The 19,693-nt window shown below is 45.1% G+C and overlaps 2 protein-coding genes across 2 annotated transcripts in view; one reads left to right on the top strand and one right to left on the bottom strand.

Moving 5' to 3' along the window:
- The first annotated feature begins 1,054 nt into the window (after positions 1-1,054).
- Positions 1,055-3,558, top strand: LOC121578766 (cadherin-related family member 4-like). The gene is made up of 4 exons (XM_041893152.1): positions 1,055-1,060; positions 1,645-1,759; positions 2,630-2,829; positions 2,954-3,558. Exons 1-4 carry the CDS (start codon positions 1,055-1,057, stop codon positions 3,089-3,091), a joined length of 459 nt encoding a protein of 152 aa, XP_041749086.1. The 3' UTR covers positions 3,092-3,558.
- Positions 3,559-5,812: 2,254 nt separating this feature from the next.
- Positions 5,813-19,693, bottom strand: part of LOC121577586 (guanine nucleotide-binding protein G(i) subunit alpha-2-like) — a 113,526-nt gene continuing 99,645 nt past the window's right edge. Inside the window, exons 4-9 of the mRNA XM_041891317.2 lie at positions 18,443-18,603; positions 11,471-11,599; positions 9,024-9,153; positions 8,650-8,803; positions 6,906-7,120; positions 5,813-6,701 (exon numbers count right to left, since the gene is read on the bottom strand). Of these exons, the coding sequence (XP_041747251.1) occupies positions 6,930-7,120; positions 8,650-8,803; positions 9,024-9,153; positions 11,471-11,599; positions 18,443-18,603 (765 nt within the window). The 3' untranslated portion in view covers positions 5,813-6,701; positions 6,906-6,929. The remainder of the gene's footprint in view (positions 6,702-6,905; positions 7,121-8,649; positions 8,804-9,023; positions 9,154-11,470; positions 11,600-18,442; positions 18,604-19,693) is intronic.

Below are 19,693 nucleotides of genomic sequence, written 5' to 3'. Positions count from 1 at the left end.
CATTTAAATCTGTCTCTCTCTTCCTGTCTCTTGTCCTATCAGAGAATGGTACTGTATTTAACCTATGGTATTATACTGTATGGAAACATGTCTGAAAGGATGTATTCTGTTATACTGTACTAGATAAATGTACAAGGGTGCATTATCTCTTTGCCCATTCTTCACCTCCACTTGTGGTTGGTATGGTCCACATCCTGGTCATAGTCCTCAGCCTGAACCCCCACTACATACACCTGCTGCTGCTGCTCAAAGTCCAGCTCTCTGCCCAGATACAGCTCCCCTGGAGATAGAGAATAGGTCACTCTACAGGTTGGTACATGCAACATATGGATGGATGTTAACTGTTGGACTGTGTCTATGGAACCTAAGAATCTAAGGTGATGGTCCATGTGTGCTCAGCTGTAGCCTCACCTCCATCAGGGTCCATAGTGAACATGGCATCTCCTGAAGTGATGGAGTAGTGGATATTGTCAAAGGGCCAGTCTGTGTCTCCGGCCACCACTGTCCCCACTGCCGTACCTGGCCTGGTGCCCTCTGGGACACTGAAACCCACAGTCAGAAACCCTGGGTCAAACTCATTGACTGGGGTCACAGTCCTGGGCTGGATACAGATGAAAGGACTGGTTTACACCACTGCCGTCATATAACCTTGATGTAACCTTCCACATAGATGATGGAATACTGTGTACATGACACACACAGGGAACATGTGAGAGGATGGGTGCCTGTGTCTGTAGCCAAGATGGTGGCCTCATACTGGAAGTTATTGGCGGATATCTCTGCAGAGTCGTAGTCTAGAGTGTTGTTCACCTGGCAGGAAGATTCACTTGATTTATCAAGACACAACATATTTTAAAAACACAACAATACACACTAATGGTAATAGTACATCAAATGTTATGCATTGTGTCATTATCAGGTTTACCTGGAGCTGTCCACTGATTCAAAGCAGTTCTAAAGTAATTCAGCTAAGACCATAGGTCCCAATTATCTCCAACCTTTGTCCAATAATACAGATCATCCTTGATAATTAGGTTGTAGTCTGACAGGGATAATGATGGTGGGTATGAAGTAGGTCGTACAGACTCTGGGTGGTCATTCATCTGTAGTGAAGGAGATCAGACTGTATGACGCTTGTCTTGTCATAATGACTACCATTACTCTAACACTATAGACCCCTGTGTCCTCTCTACACTACCTCCCCCCAAGTCAGGCTTTTAGGCCATGCAGTTTCTCCAGACCATGTAACCTAATCAGGAAAAAACGATGGACCCAAGTTGTAGGAGTTATAGTCATGGTCACATAATGTGGTCATGAAAAACTCCTGGCCATAGACCTGACCTAATGTAATCTATCAAAAATATACATAAGGAACATAAGGGTTATTTTGCTTAGTCTAGTGCCCAGTGATCCAGTGGAGTCCTGTTACTTACACAAATACTGAGGGGGAGCAGAAAGGTGGGAACTCATTGACGTCCAGTACGTTCCACTGCCATGCTGTAGGCGCTGACCATTAGAACACTGTGGGCCAGGGCGAGTTCCGCCTCCAGATCTAGGTAATAGGCTGTTCTGATGATACTGTAGTTTTGGATGTAAACTGTGAAATCTACTGTGTATTCATCTTCTCCGCTCCTATCTTACCAGAATGTGAATGATAACGCTACGGTGTGTGACCCAATCTCCTATGAGCCCACCACCCTGTCTACACTGCTCCCCATCCTCTCATTCAGCTGCACTGACACAGACAACATCACTAAAGGTACACAGTGTGTGTATGTAACTGCAGAGGCGTCATGTCCATATGTGGCACAGGGGCACGTGCCCCCTCAGATTTGTCCTAAAAATAATAATTATATATATATACTGTATATTTTTTTGTTTGTTTGTTTTTTCTCTCTCTGTAATGCTTCTAGCCACTTAGCAATTTTATGAAGTTGGCTTTAGCTAGCCCAGATTAGGAACCTATTTCCCAACCTCATAACTAGCTACCAAGAAGCCATTTCAGGCTATCAATCAAGTTAGAGTAGCTAGCTTGTCTAACTATCTTAGCTGGCATGCCAGCTGGCAAGGTTGGTAGACTTTAGAAAAGCAAGCAATAACTAAACGTATTGAATAAGACTCACATTCCTTTCAATCTTTTACCCAGGTTATAACAGAGTTTCAAAGAAGCATTATTACAGACAGCTCAAGAGGTATGCTTAGATATGCAGAAAATACATATTTGTTTCAAACATATAATTAAGCATAATGATTATGGCTCTAGATTACATTGCATGTGTTTGAAAAATGCAAAATTGCCCCCCCTCTGGGACACCCTCACATTTTAGTCATTTAGCAGATGCTCTTATCCAGAGCGACTTACAGTTAGTGAGTGCATACATTTTTTTTTTTCATACTGGCCCCCCGTGGGAATTGAACCCACAACTCTGGCGTTGCAAGCACCATGCTCTACCAACTGAGCTACACAGGCCCTTTGTGCCCATTCAGACTTTTGGGGTACATGATGACCCTGTGTAACAGAGTTTATTGTTTACACCAAAAGTCAGTTTAAGATTTTTTGTTAATCTAAAGTATATTATGTGTTTGCATGTTCTGCATATCTGACCATGTGTGATCTCGTTCATGACAGGTGCTGCAGTGGACCGTTTTCTGATGACCGGGATGAGTCTGTTCTCCAGGAATGTGTTCTCCTATGTGGTGGATGGGGTCTATGACCACACCATGTTTGAGGTCACCATCTCTGTGTCTGATGGCAGGCATCACACGGAGGCTGTGGCCTACATCTATGTAGTCCCCTGGACCAACAGTGCTCCTACTACTACCACTACAGTAAGATCAGCCCTGTAGAGACATGGTACACACCACTGTAACACAGAGCTGCATGTGAAGGAAAACCTTTTACAATACAAGACTCATAATATACTGTATAATCTCTCTGCTGTCCCTCCTCTAGGCCAAGACTCCACAGGTGGTCACTGTGATGTCAGACTACTGGGATCCAGAGCCCTGGTTTGTTGCCGTGGTTATGGTTACTGGGGTCCTGCTCCTGTTGGTCACAAGTCTGCTCATCTGGGCCATACTTAGCCGGTGATCATCCCTCCGCAAACATACACCACCTGTGCCCAACTCGCTTGCTTTAGACTGTATAAAAGAGATTGAGAGAAGTCTGAAGTGAAGTCAAGCAAGGTTGCAGAACTCTGGTCCTTGAGGGCCTCTGTTCAATTATTATTATTCCACTCACTGTAGTGTTCACAAGATCTGCTCTCCCATGGAAGCATCAGGGGTTTCTGCAGGGTTTTGGGTATTGTAACAGTCCATAATAAGTATATTGTGTTAATACCTGCAGCGTCTATGGTTGGGGACCAAAATAAGTGCCTGAACCTCCATCAAAGGAGACGTAAGTGCCATTAGAGAACCAAGTTGTGAATTATAAGACATGGATGTTATAAAGAAACGTTTTACCACTAACTCACACCTTACTGTGTAATATGTTATCTGAGCATGGAAGAGATGAACAAACTGAGCACAGAAGTGAGTCAAAATGGAGCCATTGAGAATGACCAGGTAAATTTGGGTCTATGGTTTCCAATTGCATCCTACCAAAGATGATCTATTATATTGACAAGCTAGCCAAGTGACCGCTCTAACAATGGAAATGTCCTCAACGATTGAAGGCAAGTGAGATCAGCTGGGACCATTCTAGCCAATGAGAGGGCAGATACGCTTGTGAACAACAGGCACAACTAAGTAGTTTATCTCTAAGTTGCCGGAATGCCACGTGCATCCACTTATATCAGTACATTTGCACAACACCCGATGTCACAGGAAGGCCAAAAAGATCCTCAAGGACATCACCCGATCCACAGCCTGTTCATCCTGCTATCATCCAGAAGGCGAGGTCAGTATAGGTGCATCAAAGCTGGGACCGAGAGACTGTAAAACAGCTTCTATCTCAAGGCTATCAGACTGTTAAATAGCCATCACTAGCCGGCTACCACCCGGTTTCTCAACCCTGCACCTTAGAGGCTGCTGCCCTATATACATAGACATGGAATCACTGACCACTTTAATAATGGAACACTATTCACTTTAATAATGTTCACATACTACTTTACTCATCTCATATGTATATACTGTATTCTATTCTACTGTATTTTAGTAAATGCCCTCCGACATTGCTTGTCCTAATATTTATATATTTCTTAATTCCATTCTTTTACTTTTAGATTTGTGTATTGTTGTGAATTGTTAGATACTACTGCACTGTTGGAGCTAGGAACACAAGCGTTTCGCTACACCCGCAATAACATTTTCTAAATATGTGTATGTGACCAATCAAATTTGATTTGATTTGTAACAGACTAAACATTACGAAACTTCTATCTGATCAAATAAGCCTCAAGTATGAAAAATGTATGCACTCACTAACTGTAAGTCGCTCTGGATAAGTGTCTGCTAAAATAAAATAAAAAAATTTTAAAAAGTTATTCAACACTCATAGACCTCCATACAAAATATTTTGGGCGGAGTAAATCCTCTCGCTTCGCCTCTTCCTCTCTGATCCAATTGACTAGGGATGTGGAACAGCATGGGCTTACTTTTGCAAGTGTTTCTCCTAGACCTCACTAGATGGCACCCTCAGTCTGTCTAAAGTCAGCAAACAAGACAACCAGATGGTTCATTGCTTAGGGAAACTCTATAATGGGTTACAGTACTGTCACAGCATGAGGTACAGGCTTGATAGAGAGATTTAACCTCTCATTTCTGTTCTCTCAGAGGTTTGATGGGAAGGCACAAGATCCAGGTAAGAGCTGCTTATAAACCGGTTTCAAAATGTTCCAATATTCATATTTAGCAAATCATCTTCTAGAATTAATCAAAATATATGAATTAATCCAATGTTTTCTTTAGGTTTTCAGGCCTAAAATGTGTGGTAAATCTAAAACATGTTTTTCGTTAGTTTCAGGCTGCTGTTACCTGTTCAACTCTACCACAGGTGAATGGCGTTGGCTGTAGGGTACGTACACCATCAACGACCTGCAGTGATCTGTCTGCTGTTTGCACCATCGGGTTCTGCCTGAAGATGATTCATATGATAATGTTTGCAATCAGGCATGTTAGCGTAATTGTGATTTCAATTAGAGGTCGATGTGAAGTTTGTAATATTTTAAAAGATATACTGTATTGAATACATAATCATGCTGACATCCTGTGTTGGAGGCTACTCCTAAAGGACTATTTCTGTGTGTGTAATCTCGGTTAACCCAGAACTGAAGTCTTGCGTAATTGGTCAGCTGCTCGATTAAGTTCTGGGTCCATACATGTTAAGAGAAGGGATCAAGAAATGCTAGAAGAAGGAGCTCCACCCCCTCTCTTTGCAAGTTACGGGCCAAATGTCCCCTCCCCTCCCAAAATTCGAAATATGCTAACACCTGCGAAATCGTGATTTGTCCAAATAACCAGTGACAGAAAACCCAAACACCGGAACTACTGCTGCTCATTATCCTATGCATCCCGTTCAGTCCCGACAGATTCTACGGTACCAGTTATATTTGTGTAGATCTGTCCACGACAGATTACTGTGTCTACTCATGTAGTTCTGCTCAACAACAACATAAGTCGTTTTGTCTCTCTTCCATTCGGCTGCTTTTTTCTCCATTGTGGGATGGTTTTATTACACCAATAGTTCTAACATGCTTTTAATGATCTGGTTTGGTGGAATATAACTATATTTGTAGTGTTATATGAACAACTTGACCATTAGTATGTGAAAATGAATTAAACAACGTGTAGGAAAACACGAGCAAGTGTGTCAGGTGATCTCTACTTTTATTTAAATTAAATCATCAAATAAGGACTTTTAAAGCATTTTATTATTTACCAAAAACACTAACCTTTTTCTCAATTAGTTTTTGTCTTTCCTTATGAACTATTTATCCTTAACATGGTTTGACAAAAATGGAAGACAAATGTATGCATACAGTCGGTCAAACACTACTGATAAAAGTATATCTACGAATCGGTTGTGAACTTAAGTGAAGGCACAAACATACTGCAAAAGACATGGAATTGGTACTATAAAAAAAATAAGAATGTTAGGTACATACTTTAAATATCAGTTAGAATTTTTGCCTTTCTTTCCCCTGGTTGTGAAGCTTTTTTCGTTTTACTTTTTTATATTTTTTATTTAGATTTTGTAAAAGGAATGTTAAGATATTCTGTGCAGATAACAGAGCTAATATTTTTGCCATCTTGTGTCATGCAGGAACAATATGCGGTTTGGATATGAATGAGGAACATATGTAAACATGATAAAAAAGCACTTCCTTTTCTGATTCATATTCATGCCTGTGCTTCTTAAAAAATATATGCTTTATGCGATTAAAAGTTTAATAGAGTTTGCACAGTAAAATGAAAGCATTTAATAAAAAACTTTTCCTTTGCCTCTTCTAATAATTGAAAATAAACAAAGAAAAACTACACAAAAAAATACAATAATAAATGTTTGATTTGTGGTCTTAGCCCAAAGAGTTAACAATATGAGCAACTGGATCAGCAATCGTTGAAATTCTGCAAGGCTCTCCGAGTTCGCAGTCTCTTAGGTGTCTTTAAAAAAAGCTGATCAAAGCAGAAATCGTGGTTGGCCAGTGCAGTCGTTCACGACGTGTGTCTTCCCTGGTCATCAGAGCTGTTCAAGTAGTCTGAGGGAAGACAGAGAGGGAGAGGTCAACGCATCCAACATTCACCTTTATGTTGCATTCAAAGAACATAAAGTGCTGGTTTCTGTGCATTTATGAACAGATATCTATCCGTGTGTGCATGCGCGCGCGTGTGTGTGTGTGTAGTCCATAAGCGTGTGTTTGTAAAATGTGTGTGTGTGCTCTATTCTATGTGTAGCAGCTCACCTTGACTATTCCTCTGGCTTCACTCTAGAAGAGACCGCAGTCCTTCAGGTTGTTCTTGATGATGACGTCGGTGACAGCGTCGAAGACAAACTGAACGTTCTTGGTGTCGGTGGCTTGGGTGAAGTGGCTGTAGATCTCCTTGGTGTCCTTCTTCTTGTTCAGGTCCTCAAACTTGGTCTGGATGTAGGCCTGGGCCTCCTCAAATGTGTTGGGACCTGGGCATAGGAGAGGTTAAGACAGGAGTGTTGTGCCCATAGAATTAGAAAGGTTGTGCTACTGAGTCTGCATGCATCATGCAAGGAGAAAACTAGTATCAGGTGGAGAAGTTGACCTGCTCTACCGATGGGATTCATGGGGTTTGTCAAGCTACACTATATATACACACAAAAGTATGTGGACACCCCTTCAAATTAGTGGATTCAGCTATTTCAGCCTCACCTGTTGCTGACAGGTGTATAAAATCGAGCACACCGCCATGCAATCTCCATAGACAAACATTGGCAGTAGAATGGCCTTACTGAAGAGCTCAGTGACTTTCAACGTGGCACTGTCATAGGATGCCACCTTTCCAACAAGTCAGTTCATAAAATGTATTCCCTGCTAGAGCTGCCCTGGTCAACTGTAAGTGCTGATATTGTAAAGTGGAAACATCTAGGAGCAACAACGGCTCAGCCGCGAAATGGTAGGCCACACAAGCTCACAGAATGGGACTGCCGAGTGCTGAAGCGCATAGCGCGTAAAAAGAATATGTCCTCGGTTGTAACACTCTCTACCGAGTTCCAAACTGCCTATGGAAGCAACATCAGCACAATAATTGTTTGTTGGGAGCTTAATTAAATGGGTTTCCATGGCTGAGCAGCCGCACACATGCCTAAGATCACCATGAACAATGCCAAGTGTCGGCTGGAGTGGTGTAAAGCTCGCCGCCATTGGACTCTGGAGCAGTGGAAACGCGTTCTCTGGAGTGCTGAATTACGCTTCACCATCTGGCAGTCCGACGGACTAAATCGGGTTTGGCGGATGCCAGGAGAACGCTACCTGCCCGAATACATAGTGCCAACTGTAAAGTTTGGTGGAGGAGGAATAATGGTCTGGGGCTGTTTTTCATGGTCTGGCTAGGCCCCTTAGTTCCAGTGAAGGGAAAGCTTAACGCTACAACACACAATGACATTCTAGACAATTCTGTGCTTCCAACTTTGTGGCAACAGTTTGGGGAAGGCCCTTTCCTGTTTCAGCATGACAACGCCGCCGTGCACAAAGCGAGGTCCTTACAGAAATGGTTTGTTGAGATCGGTGCAGAAGAACTTGACCGGCCTGCACAGAGCCCTGACCTCAACTCCATTGAACACCTTTGGGATGAATTGGAACGCCAACTGCGAGCCAGGGCTAATCGCCCAACATCAGTGCCCGACCTCACTAATGCTCTTGTGGCTGAATGGAAGCAAGTCCCTGCAGCAATGTTTCAACATCTAGTGGAAAGCCTTCCCAGAAGAGTGGAGGCTATTATAGCAGCAAAGGGGGGACCAACTCCATATTAATGCCCATGATTTTTGGAATGAGATGTTTGACGAGCAGGTGTCCACATAGTTTTGGTCATGTAGTGTACACATCTTGCCACTAGATTCCTTCTACTGGTAAAAACTACACCTCCTCCAAGTCTAACATGAGAATGTCAACATACAAACACTGCCAACTACAAGTGAATATGGAACATTCAGGATGCAGAGTTGTGTTATGGTCTTACCAGAGTACTCTGGGAAGCAGATGGTCAGGGGGCTGTGGGTGATCTTCTCCTCAAACAGATCCTTCTTGTTGAGGAACAGGATGATGGAGGTCTCTGTGAACCACTTGTTGTTGCAGATGGAGTCAAACAGCTTCATGCTCTCGTGCATACGGTTCTATGGAGAGATGGAGAGAGAGAGAGAGAGAGAGAGAGAGCAAGGGAGGGAGCGAGGGAGGGAGGGAGGGAATGAAAACAAAACATTATTTAATTCCAGTTGATCCAGACAACTCAAAATGAAAATGAAGCAATTTCCTTTAGAAATAAAATAGCATTAAAAGGGGTAAGAGAGATCTAGTCAGTGGCACTTAAAGGACAACAGTGTTCTGCCTCCTCACCATCTCCTCGTCCTCAGCCAGCACCAGATCATAGGCACTCATGGCCACACAGAAGATGATGGCTGTGACTCCCTCAAAGCAGTGGATCCACTTCTTCCTCTCAGAACGCTGGCCACCCACGTCAAACATCCTGCAGGGACACAAGGAGACAGTGAGGGTTACCCATTTAATTAAATTTTTTATTTTACCTTTATTTAACTAGGCAAGTCAGTTAAGAACAAATTCTTATTTACAATGACGGCCTACACCTGCCAAACCCGGACGACGCTGGTCCAATTGTGCGCCACCTTATGGGACTCCCAATCACGGCTGGTTGTGATACAGCCTGGAATCGAACTAGGGGGTCTGTAGTGACGCCTCAAGCACTGAGATGCAGTGCCTTAGACTGCTGCGCCACTCGGGAGCCCTTGTTCACTAGTGGTACTGTATACCCAGCCCCAACACCCAGAACAACCTCTAGTCTAGCCTTGTCACTCCTTTGATGTGTGCAGATTTGGAATAAGTGGATAGGTGTAAACAATATGGTGCTGCCACCCCCTAGAGCTTTTACAGGAGCTTCCCCAATGTTGCTTAAACCTATCCAGTCTATTTGGATCTGGAAACACAGGAGGGGAAGTTTTCTGCAGGGCCATTCATGACCTCCGTATTGGGATCCATAATTACACCAATAACAGGGAAGCACCATGATGATTTGACATTCCTGGAGGAGCTCCCACACTCCATTAACTCAGGCTGGGCCTGGAGGAGAGGGGAGGCCTGAGGGTCTCTCTGTACTCAGAGCAGCTAGCCTTCCTCTGGGGACCTTCTCTCTCTATGTGCACTGCAGTCAGTCTGCCTCCTCTCAGTCTCTACCGCTCTCTCCCTCTCCATCTGTGTCTCTCTGTCTCTGTTTCTCTCAGTCTCTCTCGTTGTCTCTCTCTGTCTCCATTGGGCAAGACCCTTTGCTGCACAGACCCTGGCATTTTCCCTGGCATTTTGTTAGTATTTTGGTACAGTGACATTGCCGTGGTTACGAGGCAGGCAGGCTGCAGACGGACGGGGCTGAGGAGCTGAGGGAGGCGATTTGGTAATGTCTGTTTGTTGACACGATTGAGCCACGCATGACTTATTCATGAGGACATCACCCACCGACCAACCCACCGACCTGGCACGTGGGGCGAGATGATGAGAGGATGCCCCAGTTCCGGTCTGGGCTGTGGTACCCATCTGAGATATTTACTAATCACCACCACCAAGGAAGTTGCATTTCAAAACATGGAGAATAAGAATAAATACTGAGACCGTGGCATGGAAGTCTTATGTTTGGCATATACAGTACCAGACTGTCAGTTTAGTTTTTGTACTGTCAGCCCTGCTAGAAGTTCAGCTGATATTTGGATGAAGTTCCTATGTAATGGAGTGCTACTATGCTATGTGTTGGCAGGCTGTGTAAGCACAGCTCCTTACTGCAGGGCTGTAATGTTCATGGCTGTAAAGAGTGGTACTCACCTCAACAGGGCTCTCATCAGCTTTAATATCACTCACTGTAACCTGATTCCATCAGCCCAGATAAACAATAGCTAACACTGCTGCAGGGCAGGCAGGGGAACGTTATGTTATTTGTGTTTGTGTACAAACACATCCAAACATGTGTCTCTGTATACAGAGTACACACAGACAGACACACACAGACAGATGCACGCACACACACGTTTTGATTTTCAGTGCTTTGAAAAAAGTGTATCCTGACTCCATTTGGAAGCCTCTATTCCATTTGATGTGTAAAGGTGGTGGTGGTATTGACATTTAACCTGGATTTTCCTCTGTATTTTATCATTAAGACATGGATAGACAGATGACTGAGAAATAGTTATGTTATCCAGGATAAGGAGGCATGGAGGCATGTATCCAATTCCCACATTCAAATGAACATGGATTTCTGAAGCCACTGCCAGTAAACACATCAACCAGTCCATCAACACTTTCTCACACAACCTTCCCACCATACACACCGAGGCACACACAAACTAACAGCACACACAGAGACAAATGGAGAGAACCAGGGTCAGTCAGCTGGAAATTGTATTTTCAAAGTAACAACCAGACAAAATGGTGCCTTCGAGGAATATCACATCACTAGCTTCACTCCAAAAGACAGAGAGGAAAGAAGAAACAGAGAGGTTATTTTGCGTTTGGGCAATGGTGCGAGCAGCGGGTTCAAAATGAATCATGTTCGTGTTAAGCATACTACATCCTGAGGCTAACTTCTGAGACAGGATCAGGCCACTCATCTCACATTCACTACCTTAACAACACACAGAGAAACTAAACCACTGCTCTCTGCTGGAACAATACATATTAGAATATGAAGGAGGAACCTCTGATTTACAATGGGGAACTGGTGCACTCACACACACGCAGGTGCATTCACATGCACGCACACACTAGTACGTCAGTGGTCCACTCACTTAAAGTGCAGGTCTTTGAAGGTGAAGTGTGTCTCCACGATGCCAGTGGTCTTGACTCTGGTCCGCAGCACATCCTGCTGTGTGGGGATGTAGTCTGATTTGGCTATCCTCTCCAGGTCATTTAGGTAGCTGACAGGGCCAACACACACACATCAGAATACAGACATACACACACGTTAGAATACAGACACACACACACACACACACACACACACACACACACACACACACACACACACACGTCAGAATACAGATACACACAGCTGTCAGATTAAAAACCAGGTGGACACTCACTAAGCCTAGGGTCACAGCGTTTCAGGGATCCAACTCTGCACCACTGGTTTGGCCACATTGTTAATGGTATTGGTGATATCTGTTTCTTTAACCCTCATCAATATAAACTCACCACTAACTGGATAAAGACCCATCAGTTTCTATTTGCTTGACTATCTGAAGTGCCCAATCTATGGTGGATACGATACGCATCAGCACTCAATCTGCCAGGAGATGCCGACAGGCTGACTCAACACATTTACACACACACACACACAAATGACAAGGGCATTAGATCCCTGGAAAACCATCTGATTGCGCCTGTTGAGAGAGAAAACAATTGTGTTAGTCATAGCGCTGCAGACAGCCAGGTCAGCGGGCCCTGTCAGATTCCTCTCATGTGGCCTCAGCTGGACGGCCAGGATGTAATTAAATGGTTTTTGAGGCCTTTCATTCATGGCAATCAAGCTTTGTTTGGAAGAAGCTGTCTGTTCATTTATTTAGCAGCAGCGGCCCGTTACGTCATTTGAATATAGAGGACATCTCCTGACCCTCTGACGCCTCTATCTGAACGGCTGGATGGAGACGGGGGATGGGAGGTTGGGACTAGTGGGTGATGTGGGCTTCACATTTTGGATCAAATCAATGGCTCAACATTTTAAATCACACAGTTATTCTTCTGCCTTATAAAGATGTTCTGGATGGTGTGCCTCGTCACTGTACGGTACCATCAGCCACCGTCATATTCACCTATCATTGGACTACAGACTGACACGATTTACCACCCTCACATTATCAGGTTCCCTCTCTGTGTTTATACCTGCAGAGGTTGACTTCTAGAGACTGTTCTATAAACAGTGTGCCCTGAGCTGAGGTTTACACAGAGGATTGTACATCAACATCGTGACGCGGCGTTCCATCACATAACAAAGTATTCGTGTTCGCTGTAATCCTGCCTAAAACAAGTCTGTGCGTATATTAAAAGTGTTCTCCACACACACTCCTTCCTTCATCACAAACCAACATCTCTGATTGAAGGACTCTTATCCCACGCCCCAAAGAGAAAGGCCTCCTTTGTTGTGAGGGATTCACATATTGAAACATTGCTTAATTTGAGCTTTTGATTTCTAGCATCCAGAGCTTAATTGAAGTGCTCTGGAGAGGCCTGATGAAATAATGTAAATCCTCATCACCGCCTCCACAACAATACGCTTACCAGAAAGCCAGAGTTTTAATAAGAGCAGGGCGAGTGAATGAGTGAGTGAGTGAGTGAATGAGTGAGTGAGCGGGATTAAAAAGTTATGATTAGACTTGGTAATACAAAAGGGGGAGAGAGAACTATATCGCTCACGCTGCTCGTTTAATATTTAGTCGGATGCCAGGCAATCATTTTGTGACACGCTATCCTGTCATGCATTTTAGAGCCCATTTCCTTGGCACTATGCAATCTCACCAAGAGCCCTTGGGTCTAATGTACTCGCCTAAGAACAAGTACAACACTCTCCCTCTGTTGCAGGTGGGGATACATGCACAAGTGGTTTTCCAGTCACATAGACGGTGAGTGTATCAGGAATAGTGGTATCAGGGGATGTGGTGTTCTCTACATTTCCATATAGAGTGATTGAGGGGCCCTGCGGGCCCCGGTGATAAGGGCCTCTAACCTACACCACACTACAGCAGCATTGGGGAGAGAGAGTCTTGCAGTGTTACTGTGTTTTCTTTCATCATTAGACCAACAACTTAGTACTACATTACACTGACGGAGCATTACATTACATTGACTCAGTTAAAGGCCTCAATGTTAATGAGTGGCTCTGTGGAGAAGCTCCAGAGAGAGCTGATAGCCTGTGGCATGTAGGCTGGCTGTGTTGGGGTCAGACATTAGAAGCATGACTAGACCTACAGTGAGGGAAAAAAGTATTTGATCCCCTGCTGATTTTGTACGTTTGGCCACTGACAAAGACATGATCAGTCTATAATTTTAATGGTAGGTTTATTTGAACAGTGAGAGACAGAATAACAACAAAAAAATCCAGAAAAACCCATGTCAAAAATGTTATAAATTGATTTGCATTTTAATGAGGGAAATAAATATTTGACTGCTCTGCAAAACATGACTTAGTACTTGGTGGCAAAACCCTTGTTGGCAATCACAGAGGTCAAACATTTCTTGTAGTTGGCCACCAGGTTTGCACACATCTCAGGAGGGATTTTGTCCCACTCCTCTTTGCTGATCTTCTCCAAGTCATTAAGGTTTCTCGAGGCTGACGTTTGGCAACTCGAACCTTCAGCTCCCTCCACAGATTTTCTATGGGATTAAGGTCTGGAGACTGGCTAGGCCACTCCAGGACCTTAATGTGCTTCTTCTTGAGCCACTCCTTTGTTGCCCTGGCTATGTGTTTTGGGTCATTGTCATGCTGGAATACCCATCCACGACCCATTTTCAATGCCCTGGCTGAGGGAAGGAGGTTCTCACCCAAGATTTGACGGTACATGGCCCTGTCCATCGTCCCTCTGATGCGGTGAAGTTGTCCTGTCCCCTTAGCAGAAAAACACCCCCAAAGCATAATGTTTCCACCTCCATGTTTGACGGTGGGGATGGTGTTCTTGGGGTCATAGGCAGCATTCCTCCTCCTCCAAACACGGCGAGTTGAATTGATGCCAAAGAGCTCCATTTTGGTCTCATCTGACCACAACACTTTCACTCAGTTCTCCTCTGAATCATTCAGATGTTCATTGGCAAACTTCAGACGGGCCTGTATATGTGCTTTCTTGAGCAGGGGGACCTTGCGGGCGCTGCAGGATTTCAGCCCTTCACGGTGTAGTGTGTTACCAATTGTTTTCTTGGTGACTATGGTCCCAGCTGCCTTGAGATCATTGACAAGATCCTCCCATGTAGTTCTGGGCTGATTCCTCACCGTTCTCATGATCATTGCAACTCCATGAGGTGAGATCTTGCATGGAGCCCCAGGCCGAGGGAGATTGACAGTTATTTTGTGTTTCTTCCATTTGCGAATAATCGCACCAACTGTTGTCACCTTGGTCTTGTAGCCCATTCCAGCCTTGTGTAGGTCTACAATCTTGTCCCTGACATCCTTGGAGAGCTCTTTGGTCTTGGCCATGGTGGAGAGTTTGGAATCTGATTGATTGATTGCTTCAGTGCACAGGTGTCTTTTATACAGGTAACAAGCTGAGATTAGGAGCACTCCCTTTAAGAGTGTGCTCCTAATCTCAGCTCGTTACCTGTATAAAAGACACCTGGGAGCCAGAAATCTTTCTGATTGAGAGGGGGTCAAATACTTATTTCCCTCATTAAAATGCAAATCAATTTATAACATTTTTGACATGGGTTTTTCTGGATTTTGTTGTTGTTATTCTGTCTCTCACTGTTCAAATAAACCTACCATTCAAATTATAGACTGATAATTTCTTTGTCAGTGGGCAAACGTACAAAATCAGCAGGGGATCAAATACTTTTTTCCCCTCACTGTATATTGGATGTGACATGAGACCTGTTGTTGTTCTACATAGAGGAATACGTACAATGGGAGTCACTATAAAGGACTAACCTGGGACAATAGCATAGCCGTACACTGTAGCATCTGTTGACTGATCGCTGTGAGAACCAGAGCATAGAACCGTAAATCTGGGTGCAGAGATGCATAGCACTGCTGGTTTCAGGGACTGACTCAGACCTGGGACACCAGGTGAGTGATCTCTCTGGCCAATCAATGACATCAATCAAGAGCCAGGTAGAGTAGAAAGGAAAAGCAGCAGTGCTGCAGACCTCGAGCCAGGATTTTAATAGCCCTGGTCTAAAGGCTGCAACCAGGCATGGCATGGTCTGTGCCAACCACAAACTGCCACCAATCCCTGGATACCCCAGTGACTCCCTCATTCAGGCTAAATGTTCCTGATAGATGCCTCATGGCCAGCAGAGAGGGAGAAGGAGAGGGAAAGAGGGAGTGACTGCATATGTGAGCAGTCACTGTGAAACCACACTGTCCTCCACCCTGACTTCAGAGCTCTCGCTGCTATTCGGTGGCATTTCCATGCTATTTCCACACACAGCGGGACAGGACAGCTCTACTAGCGTGGGTGGCTGAGCAGGCTGCCCCAATGAAGACAGACTTTGGACACAGAACTACACAGAGGTTTCAGAACAGAACTAAAACTACATTCAGACCCATCTCCAGAAATATTGTTGGTAAGCTAAATCAAAGGAAAGGCATTTTAGAACATCAAATGTAACTAATAAATGAACACCATCAGCAGTTAGAAGATAGCATTTCATTGTCTGTTTCCACCTCAAATTTGCCTTGGCCATTAAAAAACCTTACAGGAAAACAACAACATAGAAAACATATCTCTTGCTATCTCTCTCAGAATGACCTTCTTGATCCAAACCAGTCAGGTTTCAGGACTGGTCATTCAACTGAGACTGCTCTTCTCTGTGTCACGGAGGCTCTCCGCACTGCTAAAGCTAACTCTCTCTCCTCTGCTCTTGTCCTTCTAGACCTGTCTGCTGCCTTTGATACTGTGAACCATCAGATCCTCCTCTCCACCCTCTCCGAGCTGGGCATCTCCGGCGCGGCTCACTCCTGGATTGCGTCCTACCTGACCGGTCGCTCCTACCAAGTGGCGTGGCGAGAAGCTGTCTCCGCACCACGTGCTCTCACCACTGGTGTCCCCCAGGGCTCAGTTCTAGGCCCTCTCCTTTTCTCCCTATACACCAAGTCACTTGGCTCTGTCATATCCTTACATGGCCTCTCCTATCATTGTTACGCTGACGATACACAACTAATCTTCTCCTTTCCCCCTTCTGATAACCAGGTGGCGAATCGCATCTCTGCATGTCTGGCAGACATATCAGTATGGATGACGGATCACCACCTCAAGCTGAACCCTGGCAAGACGGAGCTGCTCTTCCTCCCGGGGAAGGACTGCCCGTTCCATGATCTCGCCATCACGGTTGACAACTCCGCTGTGTCCTACTCCCAGAGTGCGAAGAGCCTAGGCGTGACCCTGGACAACACCCTGTCGTTCTCCGCCAACATCAAGGCGGTGACCCGCTCCTGCAGGTTCATGCTCTACAACATTCGGAGAGTACGACCCTGCCTTACACAGGAAGCGGCACAGGTCCTAATCCAGGCACTTGTCATCTCCCGTCTGGACTACTGCAACTCGCTGTTGGCTGGCCTCCCTGCCTGTGCCATTAAACCCCTACAACTCATCCAGAATGCCGCAGCCCGTCTGGTGTTCAACCTTCCCAAGTTCTCTCACGTCACCCCCCCTCCTCCGCACACTCCACTGGCTTCCAGTTGAAGCTCGCATCCGCTACAAGACCATGGTGCTTGCCTATGGAGCAGTGAGGGGAACGGCACCTCTGTACCTTCGGGCTCTGATCAGTCCCTACACCCAAACGAGGGCATTGCGTTCATCCACCTCTGGCCTGCTGGCTCCCTTCCTCTGCGGAAGCATAGTTCCCGCTCAGCCCAGTCAAAACTGTTCGCTGCTCTGGCACCCCAATGGTGGAACAAGCTCCCTCACGACGCCAGGACAGCGGAGTCACTCACCACCTTCCGGAGACATTTGAAACCCCACCTCTTTAAGGAATACCTGGGATAGGATAAAGTAATCCTTCTACCCCCCAAAAAAAATTTTGTAAAGTGATTATCCCACTGGCTATAGGGTGAACGCACCAATTGGTGAGTCGCTCTGGATAAGAGCGTCTGCTAAATGACGTAAATGTGCCCTTGAGCAAGGCACTTAACCCTAATTGCTCCTGTAAGTCGCTCTGGATAAGAGCGTCTGCTAAATGACTAAAATGTAAATGTAAAATGTATATTCAGGCTGGGGACTATAATGGGGACTATACAGGTGAATTAAAAACATTTTTCACACTACATTACAGTTAATGTACATGCCGTTTTCTGTAAACTGCTCTCTAAACAAGTGTGAGTCATCCGTTTGTAATAAACATGTTGGTTGTTTCTTTACTCCCATCATCAATGTGATTGATCCAATCTATTATCTCAGGAACTGGTCCTCTCATCAGAAATTGATTCAGGGGAAATTAGGCTTGCGAAAATTCCTGGAAGTTCAGTCAGACTAACCCCTATTTATAAACCAATTGGTTTCTCAACAAAGCGTTAACACATAGCGCACGCAGCCTTGATCTCTTAATCCCTTTAAGATATAGATGGGAGACCGAGGGGGGACGGGAGGAGGGTTTAGGCCATCAGGGTTTAAGCCATCAGAATCAGAGCCTGCTGGTTTACCGTGCTGCTGCTGCTGCTGCTGCTTCCCCAAAACTCCCCGATTGCTTTGCCCCCAGATTCAGAAGGTAAATCCAGTAAAATCACTGCTCAGCCTATTTCAACAGGCCCCATTAAGGTTTGTGATCAAGGAGGGGCACATTGAGAGAGTGGCTGAGCTAATGGTACTAAGGTCTTCCAAAAGTTCCCTTCCTATGGAGTATGAATAAGTTACAGGTAGGCCGTTTATGTTTTTGTAGTTTCCCAAAACTGTTTTTAAAAGTTAGACATTTCACATAAAAATTGCATATCAACAGCTTTGGTTACACCCTTACAGGTACTATATGGTAACATGGAGAAGAGGAGGACCATGACAAAGTAGACTATGAGCCTGGCATAAGTACGTAGCCGAGTGGGCAGAGTGGTGGTGGTCATTACTCACTAGGCAGCCGAGTCATTGAGCTGGTACTCGCGGGCGCGCGTAAAGCAGCCCTGCACCCCTCCGTCGCCCCACAGCCTGTGCATGGCGTTCGACAGGTCGTCTGGCAGGATGCCCTGCTCCTCAGCAGCCCCCGACAGGGCAAACAGCTGGCGGGCATCGTCCTGGAGGCGGGAGACACAGACACACACAGGGTTAGGAATGAGTCAGACCAAGTGGAACAGACAAGAGACCTTAACTAATCAACGTTAATAAACTTGGCCATGGTAAAGCAGACAGTAATAGATCAGGTCTCACAAGGTCAATTAGACTGGAGGACACAATCCGACAGTCTGCACTACAAACAGAAGAACCATTAAACACAGTAATCATCCCTATACACTGGAGAGACTGTCCTCACTCTTACTCAGAGCTCTGTGTGTGTGTGTGTGTGTGTGTGTGTATGTGTATGTGTGTGTGTGCGTGTGTCTGTGTGTGTTTTAGCCAGCCATACAGGGGACTCATCATTCAGAGTAGCCACAGAGGAGCACCCCAGGGCACAGCTCCCCTCTAGAAGGGTCCATGAGAACAGGATGACTGAGGTAATTATACCTGTAGACACAGCCAGGTTTCAGCCAGGTCTCAGCCCTGACTTACACACAGAATGTGGTGTAGGGCTTTCCCCTAGCATGGTCCCACGCTGACTCACGCAAGTACATACATACAAACAGAGCATGAGAAGGGCCGATTACACAGCTCCCACATCGGCTTAGCGCACCACAAAACCCTCTTGACCATCCCTCCGTGCATCGATGCTTTCCAGGGAAAACTCGGACAAACTCCTAAAGCTGCATTGACTGAGAAGAGACGTGGGCCTAAGTTCCATACAGCTGGTTAACTTGTGTCTGCCCAGTCCTCCCCCAGTCTAACCCAGCCCATGGACTGGTTTATAAGTGAAGGAGGGAGTTATAAGCAGAGGAATCAAAACAACTCCTCACACCAGGTGATCTCAAGTCCTCTTTAAAGTGGGTCATAGGAAATGGAGTATGTACTTGAGTGAGTGTATTGTGTGGTATTTAAAGTCTGTGATAAACAGACTAGTTTTATGGGGACTGAAGGATGATGTACCGTATCGTGTCAAGACTACGACACCTGAGCCTACCTCCGCCCTTCAAGAGCCCTTAAGGTGTGCACAATAAGAGAGAAAAGTATGGTGTGTATAGGTTGCAAAATGATGGTCATTTCCCTTTATTTCCCTGGTTTTCCAGAAATCCT

This window comes from Coregonus clupeaformis, chromosome 12, assembly GCF_020615455.1.
Source record: "Coregonus clupeaformis isolate EN_2021a chromosome 12, ASM2061545v1, whole genome shotgun sequence".
NCBI classification, from domain to species: domain Eukaryota; kingdom Metazoa; phylum Chordata; class Actinopteri; order Salmoniformes; family Salmonidae; genus Coregonus; species Coregonus clupeaformis.
Note: the sequence above shows the minus strand (reverse complement) of the source record. Positions and strands in the feature narration are given on the sequence as shown.

What these genes read in the sequence shown, in the direction of transcription:
- LOC121578766 (XM_041893152.1), top strand. An exon ending in CACAGACAACATCACTAAAG is followed by an intron (nt 1,760 to 2,629) that starts GTACACAGTGTG and finishes CGTTCATGACAG; the next exon opens with GTGCTGCAGTGGACCGTTTT. An exon ending in CTCCTACTACTACCACTACA is followed by an intron (nt 2,830 to 2,953) that starts GTAAGATCAGCC and finishes TCCCTCCTCTAG; the next exon opens with GCCAAGACTCCACAGGTGGT.